The sequence below is a fragment of the Aptenodytes patagonicus genome, chromosome 13 (assembly GCF_965638725.1).
Source record: "Aptenodytes patagonicus chromosome 13, bAptPat1.pri.cur, whole genome shotgun sequence".
In the NCBI taxonomy this organism is placed as follows: Eukaryota; Metazoa; Chordata; class Aves; order Sphenisciformes; family Spheniscidae; genus Aptenodytes; species Aptenodytes patagonicus.
The window spans coordinates 9,181,275-9,196,457 of NC_134961.1; the positions used below are offsets into that span (position 1 = coordinate 9,181,275).

Consider the following 15,183-nt stretch of genomic DNA (forward strand, 5'->3'; position numbering starts at 1 on the left):
AGTGTCAAAAAAAAAAAAGCTTCAAGTACCTCTGAGTCCTTGTTCTTTTACACTTTAATCTTTTTATCACTGACTTTCTTATCTGAATCATTCTTTAGGGCTGCAGGGTTCTGGTTGATGCACGGGACAAACTGGGGATCCCTTGGCAGTACACCGAGAATGAGAAGCATGGAATGTTTTTGATGGCTTTTGAAAACAAAGCTGGAATGCCCATAGAGCCTGCCACCTTCCAGCTGTATGTACCTGCACTGGGCGCGCTGTGGAGGGATTCGGGAATCAAGGAAGCCTTCAGCCGTAGGAGCGAGTATCAGCTGGTGAGTATGTCCATCTTCATGGTGGGAGGAAAAAAGTTCCCTGCTGTATAAATCTCTCTTCAGTTGAAAGATTGCTTGCTACGTGCAAGATTTAGTCATTATATGAGCTGTTTGTAATAATGCTGTAAATCTGAGCACTTCAGCAGCAGAAACAAGTGGTAATTGGAGCCAAACTTGAAAAACTACATGGCAATAAGAGGGAGTGGAAAAGTGCACATGACTGGATAAACTGGAAGAGCAAGAGGAACCAAAAAAGGCAGGAATTGGTTGAACTAAAAATATTTTAGCAGCTCAGTAGGTCTGTTCATAGTAGGTCACTGATGAAGGCACATTTAATTTGTAACTTTCCAGTCCTGCCAGCTTGCGCTATATTGATACTGGCAAACTATTCCTGCATGCAGATCTTTTGAAGTGAATACAACACCCATTCCGGCTGCTGCTATTTGGCTGTTTCTTTTCATCCTGACGTCTGCAAGTGAAACTTGGATAAGCAACTGAAAGATGACAGTGAGCTTAAAAATGTGCTATCTTCCTTGCTTTCTTGTTGTTAGGTTTTCATGCTCTTGTGCCAAAATAGCTGTACTTCTGGTATGGAATATGTTTCTGACAGCTGTTCATAATCCACTCTTTTTTCTTCCAATGTACAAGATGGAGATACTTTTTTCTCTCTTCTCTGTTCAGTGAAACAAGGTACCGATCCGTGCACCTTAGTACCACTGTTACTAGTTCTTGGAAGATGATATGGGATGATATCCTGATTGTTCTAATAAATATATCTTTGATTTTGACATTAATTATGCTTTAATCTGCAGGTAGAATTCTTTGTTTCAGGTGTTCTGTCCCCAAACTTCATTCAGCTTTTCTTTAAGAAGAAAAAAAAAAGGCAGTTACAGGTGAAATTCTTCATGCCTGGATATGCTATCAATGTTTAATTAGAGGAGTTAGGTAGAAGATAGAAAAATTGCTTTGTATAGTCTCCCTTAAACTCTTACAAAGGAACTCGATGCAGCTATAGAAAAACTAGGGAAATTCAGCAGTGAAATTCTCAGTTTGTTTCCTCATGCTGCTCCTCTGTGTGGGTTCTCTAGTGTCTAATACTGTAGTTAAACTCATGTTGCAGCCCTTAGGTACCCATCTGTCTCCACTAATAGATGCCTTTTTGAATCTTGATGTTGCATATTTTTTAAGTCTGTCTCTGAAGTATCTTGAGATTTGTAAATGGCTGAAGAATAAATAAAATGACTAGGTAAAGTTGTCACAGGATGATTGTATAAACCTCATTTCCTTAGGCTAAAAATGTAACAATTTCCATGTTACAGCACTGGGGATGGGGGGGAGGATGTGCAGCGGGGAGAGAAGATAGATTAATTGTTCCATAATTCCTAGCGTCTGTAGACACAGACTAAGACTTGCTGTTCTAAGCACTGTTCAAATGTGGAATAAAAAGATGGTTCATGCCACAGGGAACTTGAATTTAACACGAGACAGCTACTAAGAGAATCCAGTATAATAAGCAATAGTTGCATCAGCAGCCTGTTAAGAATTTTTTTTTTTTCTGGGAAATGCTATGATCAAGCATGGGTTTTGTTTTTAAGGGGAGATTCAGATTGGGGTCATGTGGGAGGTTCATTCCTGTACTGGTTAGCAATAAAATTGCATCAAACTGGAAAAAAGTCCAGTTAGCTGAATAAATAGCATTCCAAGACTAGTAGGCCTACCTCTGCATTCTCTGGCTTTGAGGATTAAACAGGAAATACCAAAAAATAAAAGCCCCACAAAAATGAAGCATACAGGCATGCAAGTGATCGTTTAATATGCTGTCATCTTCAATACCATGGTATAGTTCTATCATGCATCTTTTTGGATGGCATTCATATAACCTGTTTAATGTTACTGGGGCAACTGGAGCTGCTGCAGGCACCAGAATTGTTAACTTGTCAATAGTGCAACGATATGGTGTACTACAAAAATACTGTGTGAATCGGTCCCACTGCACGCATCTGTGGCACTAACAACTTGAAAATCCTGGGTGCTATTATTTCACTGTGCCCGCTGAATCACCGGGAGATTATAAAGTACCTCAATTGTAGATAAAAAGCACTTACTGCATAAAAGTTTTTTAAATGTAATAGATTGTTCTAAAGGATACAAATGCTACTTCTGGACTGATCACTAAACAAATTATTAAGACCTCAATAACTGGAACAAGTTTCCATGCCTTGCTTCTAGGTTCAGCAGAAGTCTGATTCCCTGAGTACATGGGGATTAGCAGCAGTACAATTCCTTTAAAAAAAAAAAAAGTTTAAAACTGCATAACTTCTTAAAGAAAGCAGGTGGTTTAAGGAGATGCCTTATTTATAATTCATATGATGTGTATAAACCCATACCTTCTTTTAGTTTAAACCCTTGCTGGATATAGACTCATGAATAAACAGAAGCCAGATATAGTGGACTCTGAGAAAATAAATCTTTTCTGAACTGATTTTAACTAAGGCTAAAGAAAACCTCTGCATCAGCACTCCCTTTCTTACTTAGCAAGTGAGCTATTAAATGGAATATGCTTGGTTTGAACTGAATTTCGTATCTTTATAATAGTTTCAAAATCATCACCAAAATTTTGAAGTTTTACATTACTATCATCTTTCTGAATGCTTCTCAACAATGTTTGAAATAATAACCTTGCTGAGCACTCGCATTTTCTTCACTCTGGTCTTACAGTCAACTGAACACCAGCTCTTCTTTTTTTTTTTGTTATTGTTATTAATTTGGCTTCTAAACCGTAGGATTATATTGGTCTGCTTTTGAACTCTCTCTATTTCTCCAGGAAGTTGTCTGACTTTGTTTAAAAATAAAGAGTAAAACATGTTGGTTGCTTAACTAGAGATGAAAATTGCAGCGTACAGGTGTCTCCCTATGGTCTGTAATGCTAAGCTTAATGACTGACTCAGCAGTAGCAAACTTGTTGAAAGAAAATGGCTCTGAACATAACCTCATACAATCTGAAAGCTTCTTCTCTGGGACCACAGAAGCTGCCTCTGGGCATTTGAGTGTTTTCTGCTTCATATTCAGTGCCTAGAAGTGCTGGCTGTAAATCCCTGTCTGGGTCTTTGAGCCTTTCAGAAGTGAGTGGGTGGATTCTACAATAGCAGGGTGCTTTTCTGCTTTTTTTCTTCACTGTCTTTCTTAAAGCAGACTAACCAATTTCACTTTTCTTTTCACAAACATCAGCCTCTCACTCTTCCCCCGCCTCAGCCTGTCCCCACCAACCCAAGTTCCTCTGTTCCTTGTATGCAAGCCAAGTAGTTTGGGGACAAAAGCTTCATTGTATGTTTGGTTACATTGTCACGTCTCTGTCCTCGTTTTTTAACTACTGGAATAGGAATTCCTTTGTAATCAGTATGTGATTCTTCTCTCTTCTCCCTTGCCCTCATTATCCTACCCCGTTTTCTGTCTGTATGTTAGAAAGGAATACATTTATCATGTGTCTCAGTGTTCTGTAACATTTGTTCTTTTGAGGTTGCCCATGGTAGTTGGGCAACTGGGTGTTAATTCTTCATTGCCAGCAGGTGGAGACAAATTCTATTTTGAATGGCTTCCTCGGAGAAAGGACCTTGGGACTTCAATTATGACTTAGCTGAAAGGGTGGAAGCTTCTTCAGTTTGAGCCTAATAATAAGTATTTGGGTGTACTTGGGAGTTCAGGTGCATGTATAATAATCTGCAAGCTTTTTTGCACCCATAAACGATGTTTCCTTTTACGTCCTAAATCATGGAGACTAAGGCCAACAGGAATTGCTTTGGTCGGGTGGTTTTTGTTTTGTTGTTTTTTCTTCCTCCCAGGTCTCTAGTGGGAGAACGTGAGAAGCCATTCACTTCTGTTTTAATGTGTCCAGAACAAACAAAATCGGAAGCGAGGTTAGCTACTTTTTTGACTTCTTGCAGCTTGGCATGCTTCATGTCATTGTGGGTAAAGATGGGACAAATGGGGCTTGTCAGGCAAGAAAATGATACTTTTGTCATGGTCAGAACAGATACATACTGTGCGCTAACACTGTTACAGAGCTTAAGCTAACAATGAGCAGATCTGCAAAGGCCATCATCTGGCTTCATCAATTCTTAAAGCAAAATTGACATTGTTTTATCAGGTTTTTTTAAACATGCACAATGTTTTTTGTCTTATGTTATTTTTTTTTAAATCTCTGTCCTAATTACTCTTAATCAAAGCAGTATCTGTATTTGAATGATTCTTGCTGCTTCCTTTCAAAATACCAAGTCGTTCTAGCCTGTAACGATGTATTTCAAGAGCTCTTGAACTTCCCTTGTGGTACAAGTCATATTCTCATCTCTTCAGCACTGATGGGACTATTTACTCTGAACTCCAAAGCCTATTTGCAGTTAAGGCAACTGTGCTGAGTTATTCACTTGCAGCCAGACTAGCTTCTGACTTGTGCTTACAGATACCTGCCCTTCTTGATACAGAAAAGAGCATGGCCATCCAAGGAGGCTGAAAAAGGCATCTGTTTTAATGCAGTTATTCTTAATATACAGAATATATTAATGATCCATCACTAGAGTATCAATTTAAATGTAATTGTTATTATTGATGTAGTAGTATTATTGATGTTCACTGCACTATTCGAAGAATTTCTAATGTTCTAATAGCTCCTTTTTAAAAAAAAAAAAAAAAGTCAGCATTAATGGGAAGTAGTGGTTCCTGAGAGGGAAGTAAGGGGCTTGCGAATATAGACAAAAACTTACTACTGTGTCCATAGCTATTTTTAGATCTCTGCACGGGGAATTGTATGGAACACTTCCAGTAATACTTCAAACACTAAGAGCCTCTGAAGCCTTGGATGTGGGAAGACTCTGGAAAATGTTTTAAAGACCATTTCTTTTATATCTATTCACCATTCTCTGGGTGTTTTGAGGTGTTGGGGGGTTTGGGGATACTTGTAATAGGACAGGAGTCACTCCCCTGTAAGTTAACTGTGGGTTTTTTTTTTTTCCCCCTCTAAGCAGACACTTGAAATAAATCAGTGGTTAAATTATGCCTGCCAGAACAGATAGTGTGCTGGAAATGTTGCATAGTGAACAAACAGCCTGCTCCTTGTGTTAGTATAGCTTTGTTGCTGCATTCTCCTTATGCAAGGAGCTGATGGCTTCAAAGCCTCATAGGTAGCCAGCTGTGTGTTTTGGGTGGTGTGGAGGTGAGGCACTAGTCATTCCCACTAATTCTTGATACAGAGTGGACAAACTGTTGCTTAAATGGCTTTATTTTGGTACAGAAACACTAGGTATGGCAGTAATGTAAGATGATCAGGAGTTAGGCTATATACCAGCTGCTGTAGCATATGGAGGTTATGTGGCAGCATTTGACTGCCTCTGTAAGCCAAGTGAATTGAGAGGTTGGGCAGCAGAGTACTGACTTGACATGAGGAGTAAGTGACTTTTGAAGTGGCATGTTAAATGAAAGCTACAGGAGTGGGCTCTATTTTGTCAGAATTCTTCAGTGTGCTTTAATAGAGACTTCTTGAATCCTTAAGTAAAAAGTAACCCTTAAGTAAAAACTGATCATTTGTCTTTAAGATGCAAAGGCAGAGTAGAGTTAGCCTTAAAAGCATGTTTCTAAGCATTTTACTCTCCTTTCAACATATATGCCACAGCACTGAAATGCAGGAGTACTTGCACCTGGTATCGACATAATGCACTTGCTAATGCACTTCCTCTTGAGGAAGTACCGAATGTCAGATCAACTCCAGCTTATACAATTGGCCGTAACACAAAAATGAGCCCTCCTTTTTGCAAACTACTGTTTGAGTATGAGCTTACACAAGAGGCTATCTATGAATGTTGCTTATTCTACAAGGATGATTTTTTTTTTTCAGAGCTGTGAAACTCTCATATTTTGTCAGTGAAATCTATTGGGGCTTGACCAATGCTGGTGAGATGTACAAAGGAAGTAGTCACACTTTTCAAAGTGCCAGCATGGGGAATCTTGTTACCATTTAATACACGTAATTGGGACTAGGCAGCAACTCTTTGCCAAATTACTTTTGAGCTTTGCTTGGGTATTTCTCGTTTGCAGAACTCCTGTGAAACTAAATTACTGCTGGGGAAGTTACGCAGATTTTTTCTTTTCTAGATCTGGATGGGAGATACCACTCTGACCCAGACATTTTTTTTAGAAACAATGGATTGACAGTAGTGCTACAAACCAGAAACTCATATTTGCTGTTGCTGAGCCTTGGTATTTTGTAATTACACAGTGTTAGTGCTGAGAGTCAAGTACATCTGTATCTAACAACATTACATTAATTTTTTTTTTTTTAAAAAGCTAATTGTGAAGCTATGGATGGTAAATAGTCCTGTTTGAATTTAGCTATTGCACTTAAGGAATGATAGTGCTATCTAACCTAAGCCTTCCCTTAAATTTGCTATTGTTTGTTGTTATAAAAATAACAGTAATAGTCTGTTATAATCTGATTTTGTTATGTTAGAATTCTGAAAGAGTGGCTTAATCTGACATAAGATGTCATATTAACGTAAAAGATCATTAACTTGCAGACTTTATCTATGCAGCTTGAATAACATCCTGCTCTGGACTCGTATAGCAGGTGAATTATGGGGATGTTTCTTTTCAGTCAAATATCTAAGCAAGGTTTTATGCCGGTATTGTGGCAGTTAAGTGCCAGAGGCCCAGATGTAAATTCTCAGTTCTAGTTCTGTCTTCTAATCCCAAGACCTCAGATGGTTATGGTCAAGTTATGGAGTTGTACAGCAAAATAAGTTAATTTGCTTGTGTAAGTATAATACTGCAAAGCATTGTGGCCGGCCTGTAGTAGGAAGGATTAGCAGTTGGAGTCCCTGGCTTCTAATCCTGTCTCTTAAGACCAAGTAGGAAATTTTTTTCAGATCAAAGTCTCAAGTAAGAACTCTCAAACAAAAGTGGCATTTTGTTAAAGGAGGTGAGAGTTAGTGAGTTATAGTTTGGGTTTTATTAAAAATTGAGAGGTAATATAAAGCAAAACGCAGCTGGAGACCTTTGCACAAAATTCTGTGGATACTGGCTAATACTGTATAGTTTGTCAGCTTACATCTACAGAAGTTAAATGCTCAGTCTTCTATTATATTTGCAGTATTCTAAAAATAAATGCTTAAATGAGTATGTTAATGGGCCTGCTGCCACCAGAAGATCTCCTTTAGCAGCATGGTGTTTGGCTGTACCAGCACTAGTGTGTCTTGACAGTCACTGAGATTCAAATTCAGGACTAAGCTGGAGCAGGAGGCAGAGTTGAGGATGCCTTCATAACACGTTGTCTGTCACCTACACCAAGGAATGCTTCACTTGGTAACCACAGTTTTGATTTAAGTGCCACTGAGCAAGAGGTGAGAAGAACTTGCATGTAAAGTAGGCTGGATTCAAAACCATTTAGAGAATCAAAGGTCATAAATCATTTTACACTGCAAATCGTTTTGAATTCTAGAAAAATCCACTTGTGCAATATCTTTTCTCAGTGAGAGAAGCCATTCTCTCAAGCAGAACCATCCATAGAAAGCTGTGTGATGGGTAGAACGGTTATTAGCTGTTCTTAAATACTTTCTGCTATTGGAGAGAAATAACAAAAACCAGAAAGGTCATGAATTATGACCTTTTCAAAACAGTGCAAATGGAGAAGTGTTAGAGGATAGCAATCTGTTACAGTACCTACCTGAAGTCTCAACCAAGGATTAAAGCCCTCTGTACTAAATGCTCTGTGGAAAAATAAAAGGATTCCTGGCCTTAGGTTATGACAAAATGCAACAGCTGGATGAAATGTAGCCTGCATGGAATTGGGAGGATAAGTTGGAAAGTAACGAGCAGATCATACATAATAAATAAGCGGATAACAAGAAATTGATATGCCTACCATATGGGAGCTGAGACGGACGCTGAATAAAAAGTGCTGTGCTACTGGCTGTTCTAGTACTCTGTATAGTGAATTCCCGGTACGCTACAATTTTTTCTTTTTTTTTTTTTTCCATTTAAAGATCAAAAACTTAGGGCAAAATCAACTCTAAAGTCTGTAAAATGTACAGTGCATTAATGCACTTCATTAATGCCCTGCTGTCTATGGATACCAAAAGGTTGAAATTCAGACTTTGTGTGGTCCTACTTTTTAACTTTTAGATTCTTGGAGGTAGATTAAAAAGCCTTGTGACTTTTATGGTACTGTGTAAGGCTGCCTGTAGGAGTTTTTGCTTTTGGCCCTTGGATGCCAGTAAATCTTGACTGTATTTTTGGTATGGTTAAGGTGAATAAGACAAACAACTTCATAGATACAGCTCCCATGTTGAAAATTCATTATGAGAATTTGCATCTTGCCTAATGATTGCCATTTTTCTAGTAAAAAGATTTCTTTTTACTCATATGTGTGTTATTAAGAACAAACTCTCTTGTCTTTACCTCTTAGTGTTTGAGCCCATTGGAGAACTGTCTGGGTGTCCGAAAACACTTACAGAATAAATACTGTACTCATCCTTGCCTCTCTCTGTATGCGTGTGGTAGCAGTTATAGTTTGATGTCTTACCTTCAGCAATAGCACTGAAACACAAAATCTAATGTTCTTAGACTGGAAAAGTCTCTTTGGCTCTCAACTCTTGAGAATAAATGCCATCCTGCTTCTGGAAAGAAGCTTTAATTTTGTTATGCATAAAATAATTAGAAAAAATACTCAGTATGTCTGTCTTTGCAGAATTGTTGTTCTAAGCCCTAATTAGTGCCACTCTAAATCTTGCAGGACTGTATTGAATATAAGGATTTGTTCAGAGCAAGTACAGCTGTAATTAATCTTTGCATTCCCATCAAGAAATGCTGGCACATGCTGTGAGAAACAAGGAAGGAAACTTGCAGTTCAGGCTGTCTGAGCCAGTACCCAACTGCAGCTAAAAACCACTGGAGTAATCTCTTTATCCCTTTCTAGTGTGCAGGAAAGTTCTGGGCAGAGACAAACCTAACACAGTGAGCAGCCTTTAGCTTTTGATTATACTGTTTAATTTCCATGTTCAGAAAGTTTCTAATAGATCTCGGTAATTCAAGAGACTTCAAAATTGGCAACTAGTATCTCAGTAGAGATTCCCACTAATGAGAATGTGTTCCAGAAATCTGAGCAAGTTAAGTACATTTAAAGGTGCACTCTTTGTATGGCGAAGGGAGTCTAATAAACAGTTCCCCGCTGAAATTTGGTGGAAGCAGTAGAGAGCTCGTATATTAAGTAATGAGCATATGCATAGGTTAAAACCATGGTAGCACATTAGGACAACTTTTATTCTAGTTGCAACAAAATACCTGCATTATGCAGAGACATATATGTTAATATTTATCTGTTTACACTGAAGTCTAAAAACAATCAAAGAATATCGTTTCTAGTGGAAGGGCTCCACTTGTCAGACTGGTTTCAACCCTTCAATCTCAAAGATATAGCTGAAATGGAGACTGTTGTATTTGTATTCCCGTGATACAGGTTTTCAAAGTTTTTGGTGTATTAAAGCTATGTGTGCTTCTTCAAGATCCAACAAGGACTGTCGTAGCTGTGTGAAAGAAGAGAGGGCTTCTGCTGCTTCCTGTGCGCTATATTAGCAGTTTTCCCACCCTGTGGCTGGTTTCAGGAAATTAGGCAAAACAAAAGGCACGGCAAAAGAAGAGGTGAATGGTTTTGTTAAGCCCATCTCCCTGACATGGCTCACTGTGCTCAGAAAAGCAATGCTGACGATGCACTTCAGAAAGTTCCAGTTTTACAAGTCAGCCTTTTGCACCTCATTTGTATGTTCTCTGTAGTAATTCAGCTTTCTTTCGTATTGGTACTGGACCTTGTCCTCTCCACCTAGAACTGGACAGCAAGCAAGGGTGATCTTAGTGTCTTTCTAAAAACAGTTAGAGGTTAAGGCTCGGATTTTTCAAAGGGGCCACTGAATTTAATAGGATAATGGGTAATGAATGCTTTCAAGCTTTCCTGAATATCCTGTTTTATAGTAAGCTATGTAGGATCAAGAAAAAGTAACAAGCACAGATGAACAAATAAGCAAAACATTAAAAACTAGATATGTTTTTATGAGGAAGTCTTACTGGCATATCTCCTGGATTTTTATACTTAAAAGAGAAAAGATATTTGAAGTTGTTCTTAACTTGTCACACAGTGAATTATATTTAACGGGCCTATGTTCTTTAAAAGACAGGACCTGGCAGAAAGCTGAAAAGGAGAATGCAGGTAGGATAGTTAGGTAGCAATAACTTGCTCAGTTGGCTATGTTGTATTCTTGCTAGCTATCCAAATCTTGATCCTTTTGCAATGACTTCTTGAAAAGATTGTAATTTTCTTTAACCTACTTTTCTGTTATCTTCCCCTGCTCGTGCTGTCTCCCTAACAAGCCTGCTCTGCCTTAAAACATCGAGTGTTGTACTGAATGTGTCATGCAAGGATAGAGCTTAACTTGGTCTCTAGTTCCATGATAGAGCAATCACAGTGAGCAATAGGAAATGGTGGTTTAGGGAGTTCTGCTTTGCACTATGCTCTTTCTTACGTTGGCACAACTGTTTTTTGGAAGCTCTGCTGTAAATTAGGAAGCTCATCTGAGGCAGAGTGTAACCCTATGGCTGATTGTAAGGGCAGCTGAGGTAGTGACATGCTGTGGCATTGGTGAAGGAACGAGCAGCTGGCATCAAATGATCACGAGTCACCTTAACCTGGTGCTTGCCAAGGAACGATGGCAATGTCTTTATCTCACTGATCCTTCATCCAAGCAGTGGTTCCTTTCCTCCGTAAATCTTTCCTGATGCTAAAATAAGATGCCTGTACCTTGAGGATGCTGTTTAGTTTTAAAAATGTTTGTGTTCCAAGTTATCGGAGTATCTGAAGTGTTAGCATACTGTTCAAAGTCAAGGCTCCGTTTCACAGGTATTGAGTGTAGAGGAGGAGGTGGTGAGCAGAGGGAGGGAAGAAACACAGTATTTGACTCTTGACTTTTGAGTTTATGTGAAATGATAGCTGTGCAAGAGTGGAGGTTTTTATAGGTTAGATGACTTAAGGATGCATCTGAACATGCTACTGTTCCAGAAAATCTCTCTCGGTTCCATACTGCCACAAACTGACCAGTTGATAATTGAACGCTAATGGAAGGAGCAGAGCTGTCAAGTTGCCTTCTCAAAGGAGAAGAGTAAAGTTAGCTCAATACTCTGCTTCTCCTTCTGAACCTGCACTAGCTGGGAAGGCTTTCTATTACAAAGGCAGAAGGCAGCGTGGTCTCCACCTTCTCATTAGTTTGCAGCTATACTTAAAGCAGCTCTGTGCAGTAAACCTGTTTTGCTCTATTATTGACTTAGTATTTGGGGGAGGGGAGGAAAACTTCCTGGAAACATCATGCAAGATTTTCTGTTTGAGAAAGTGGAAAACATGTTGCTCTGAGAAGTAATTTATTGACACCTTTCAAATGTCTCCTCTGTATACAACACAGATTCCTGCAGTTCAGACTGTGGCAGACTTGTGCTTCACTTGGCTTTACTCCTGAACAAACTGTTGGTGTTTGTCCTTAGAAGGTCTGCTCTCCACCCCGCCCCCAAACCCTCTTAATTTGACTTGCTTTCCTTGATATTCACTTAATTCTACTCTGGAAAACTCAGTAAAATCTCAAACTGAAAAAATAGTGGTATATTGATGGAACTCCTTCCCATTTAATTCCATCTCTGAATTCTGCATATTTAAGACTTTGATCCATCTAGTTTCAGTCTGGTCAGAGTACAGTACTGAATCAGTAATGATGTTAGATGTGGGCAGGAGGCAAAAGAACCACCTACTATATCCTCTTTTTCTGTCTTCTTTCTCCCAGTCCAGCGCATGCATTCTAGGTTGCAAGGAGTTTAGATGGCGTGGCTGGACTGTTTCGCCCTCTGCAGTTCAGTAGGATGTGACTGGGGCTTTAATTAGGATTTTTTTTATAGGCTAGTCTGCTCAACAGCTTGTAGAAGTTTGTTAAACTCATTTCAGTTTCCACTGTGGTTTGATTAATTTACACGTGTAGATGAGGCCTTAAGGATGGAAGCTAAGTCACTTATTTCAAATCACTTATTTCATCTTTTGACTTGTTTTCAGATGCTTATAGTGCTTAATTTGTATAAAGCAGATGCATGTGAGGGTGAATAAAAATAAAGCTTTCCATTTGATACAAGACTTCAACATTACTTGTGGGCTTTTTTCCTCCATGGTAAGTCATTTCTAATAAGCCTGAGCTTCAAGATAGTAGCTTTATAATGATTGAGGACTGCGTCAAAGGGCTTGGCTGTAGATGCACATGAAAATAGGATGGAGTTGCACATTAACACAGCTGTTGTTCATGCAGTTACCAACCCCATCTCACCTTGTGAGTCTTCGCTCAGGGATGTTTAATCCTTTAGTGAATGAGTACCTGAACAGCTTTAATTTTCAGCTCAGGTAAATCCATTCCAATTTTGGTTTCATAAGTGAAAGTGATGATGTGAGTTGTGTGGTAGGATGGATTGAAGTGAAAAATGCAGGAAAAGCAATCCTGAATGTTTTGAAAGAGAATAAATTCTGAAATGAAATAGAAAGAAGTTTAGGTTACTTGAAATCTTCAAACTAAAGTATCAATAGTGCTAAGGTTTAAGTGGAAATTTGGAAGAGCTTCCCCTTCTCCTCATGCCAAAACAACCTTCAGTAGGGGAGACAATATTTGGAATAATTGATATGTTGTGACTGGATGTGAATAAATAAAAACTGTTTTGAGATAACGTCTATAGATCACAGAACTTGACTTGATTGTGAATGGAAACTGAAGTTTATTTCAGATCACTAAAGGTTGTTTGAGGTTCACTATCACTCATCTGCTGGACTCAACATGTGATGTTGTCACTGGCACTGGAGCAGGAGAGATGAGGTTATAGGGAGGGCAATCACTTCTTGCGTGAAACGCTTTCTCACACACCCGAAGTACAGCTGTGAACTAATGAAATAAGTGTTCTTGGCATATGACATGAGCCAACTTGATCACTAGTGATCTAGGGGATTTACAGGTGCATGTAAAGGTCAGACTTCATAGAAGGCAATACCAATCTCAGTGTAAGTGGGTGAACATGAGATGTTGAGTAGCTTCTCAGTGCTGAGAGCAAGCTCGTATACATCGTGAAATTCCACTGATTTGAGAAGTCACTGGGAAAGCAAGTGTAGTAACAGCTGGCAGAAATGGTGCACTTCATAGTTCAAAGTTGGTCAGTCTCTTAGAATTAACAAATACCAAGCTATTATTGAAAAAGGAGAAGTTTTTTGTTTCTAGGGCAAATGATTTTTGAAAATCCGACACGGAAACTGGCTTGAGGAATCCCTCAGACTTGCAAGCCTTGGGTTCTCTGTAGTTGAGCCTGCTGAATGCTGAGGTAATGGGCATGACGAAAAACTTCAGAGTAATGTAAACAAGGTGGAATTTATTTTTTTTCCTGCACTCTACTGCCTACATGCTTGGTTTTATAGGAATCAAACTGTTAAATAGTACACCTGAGTGCAACTAAGACTTAACTTGCATTTTACCTCAGTCTTATTTCCACCTAAAACCTAACTTTCAGATACTGAGCAGCTTTCTGAATCTTGCAACACCATCATTTTAGTCTACATCGCATCTAAAAAAGTCTTGGTTGTATACATACAGACAAAATGAGAAAATATTTTTTAAAACAAATTTTTAAATAAATGTGAGAGATAAATGACTCTTTCTAATCCTTATAGTCACCTTTTAACAACAGATGTAGACAAATTTCAGTAAAACATGTCTGAGCTGATGTTTCCATCCACAGAAAGTGGAGCATTAGGGCACTCTGCAACGAATGCTTTGGTGTAGAAGTGGAGTGGGAAGCACCGTTCTGCGAGATAATCAAGGTTATGCCTATTGTAAATGCATTCAAGCTGCTTAGCTTTCCAGCTGGCCACCTGCCATGGAAAAGTCCAAGCTCAACATTCTCTCATGGCTGGTGTTAGCTGTTTTTTCAGCCCACAAGATCTAAGATATTTGTTTCCCATCCTTTGATCTGATAAGATTTGAAAGGGAAACTCACTGGTAAACTTGTGATTTAGTCTTGATCAGATAGTCAGCACTGCTGACTAGATTAATTCATAAGGTAATATTTTTTTGTCAATGTCTATTCTAGTTCTGCAGATGTCTTCTGTAAACAAAGCAAGTTTCAGGTTTGCATACTGAGCTGCTGAAAACAAAGCATGGAACTAGGATCACATAATAACATGATTGTGCATTGTTCCTGGTGCTTTGTAAAAACATCCAGTTGCTTCTAAATTCTGATGTGTTAGTTGGAAATGCCCAATTTTGCATGGCAGCTGCCCACTGAGAATAAATGGGATAATTTGCTAGTGATTGGCCAGAATCTTGGATCCATCCTTCCGTTCACAGCTCAGGACTTTAACTGTGGCAAGATTGCTGCTTTCAGTTGCCTTCTCTTGTGCGTTTTAGCTGACTGTGCTTGGAATGAGAAGTTGGGCTGGCGTGCGTTAGTTCAACTTCACGGAGAACCTCCGGTGTTTGAGATGAAAGGGTTCTGGCAGCAATTTTAGACAATGTATTTGCTTAGACAGTTGGCAGGGAAACAGGAAGGAATCCTTTCATGGGATGCTTATGACTAGGTCTGTCGTCCACTTGTGCCAGGATGAGTGTGTGTGAGCTGGGCACACTGCTGATGTTGGATACAGTAGTCAGACTTATTTTTTGTTGTTTAAACATAACCGTGATTCTTCCACATGAATTGGGTATATATATCCCCTTGCATCTACTCCTTGAATCTTGCTAGCTGCTAGTCAGTGAAGGCTAGGAAATGCTAAATC

General features: G+C 39.0%; 1 protein-coding gene across 1 annotated transcript in view; it reads left to right on the forward strand.

Moving 5' to 3' along the window:
- GNA12 (G protein subunit alpha 12) overlaps nucleotides 1-15,183 on the forward strand; it is a 44,644-nt gene that overhangs the window by 13,311 nt on the left and 16,150 nt on the right. Inside the window, exon 2 of the mRNA XM_076351444.1 lies at nucleotides 99-314. Coding sequence (XP_076207559.1) covers nucleotides 99-314 — 216 coding nt within the window. The remainder of the gene's footprint in view (nucleotides 1-98; nucleotides 315-15,183) is intronic.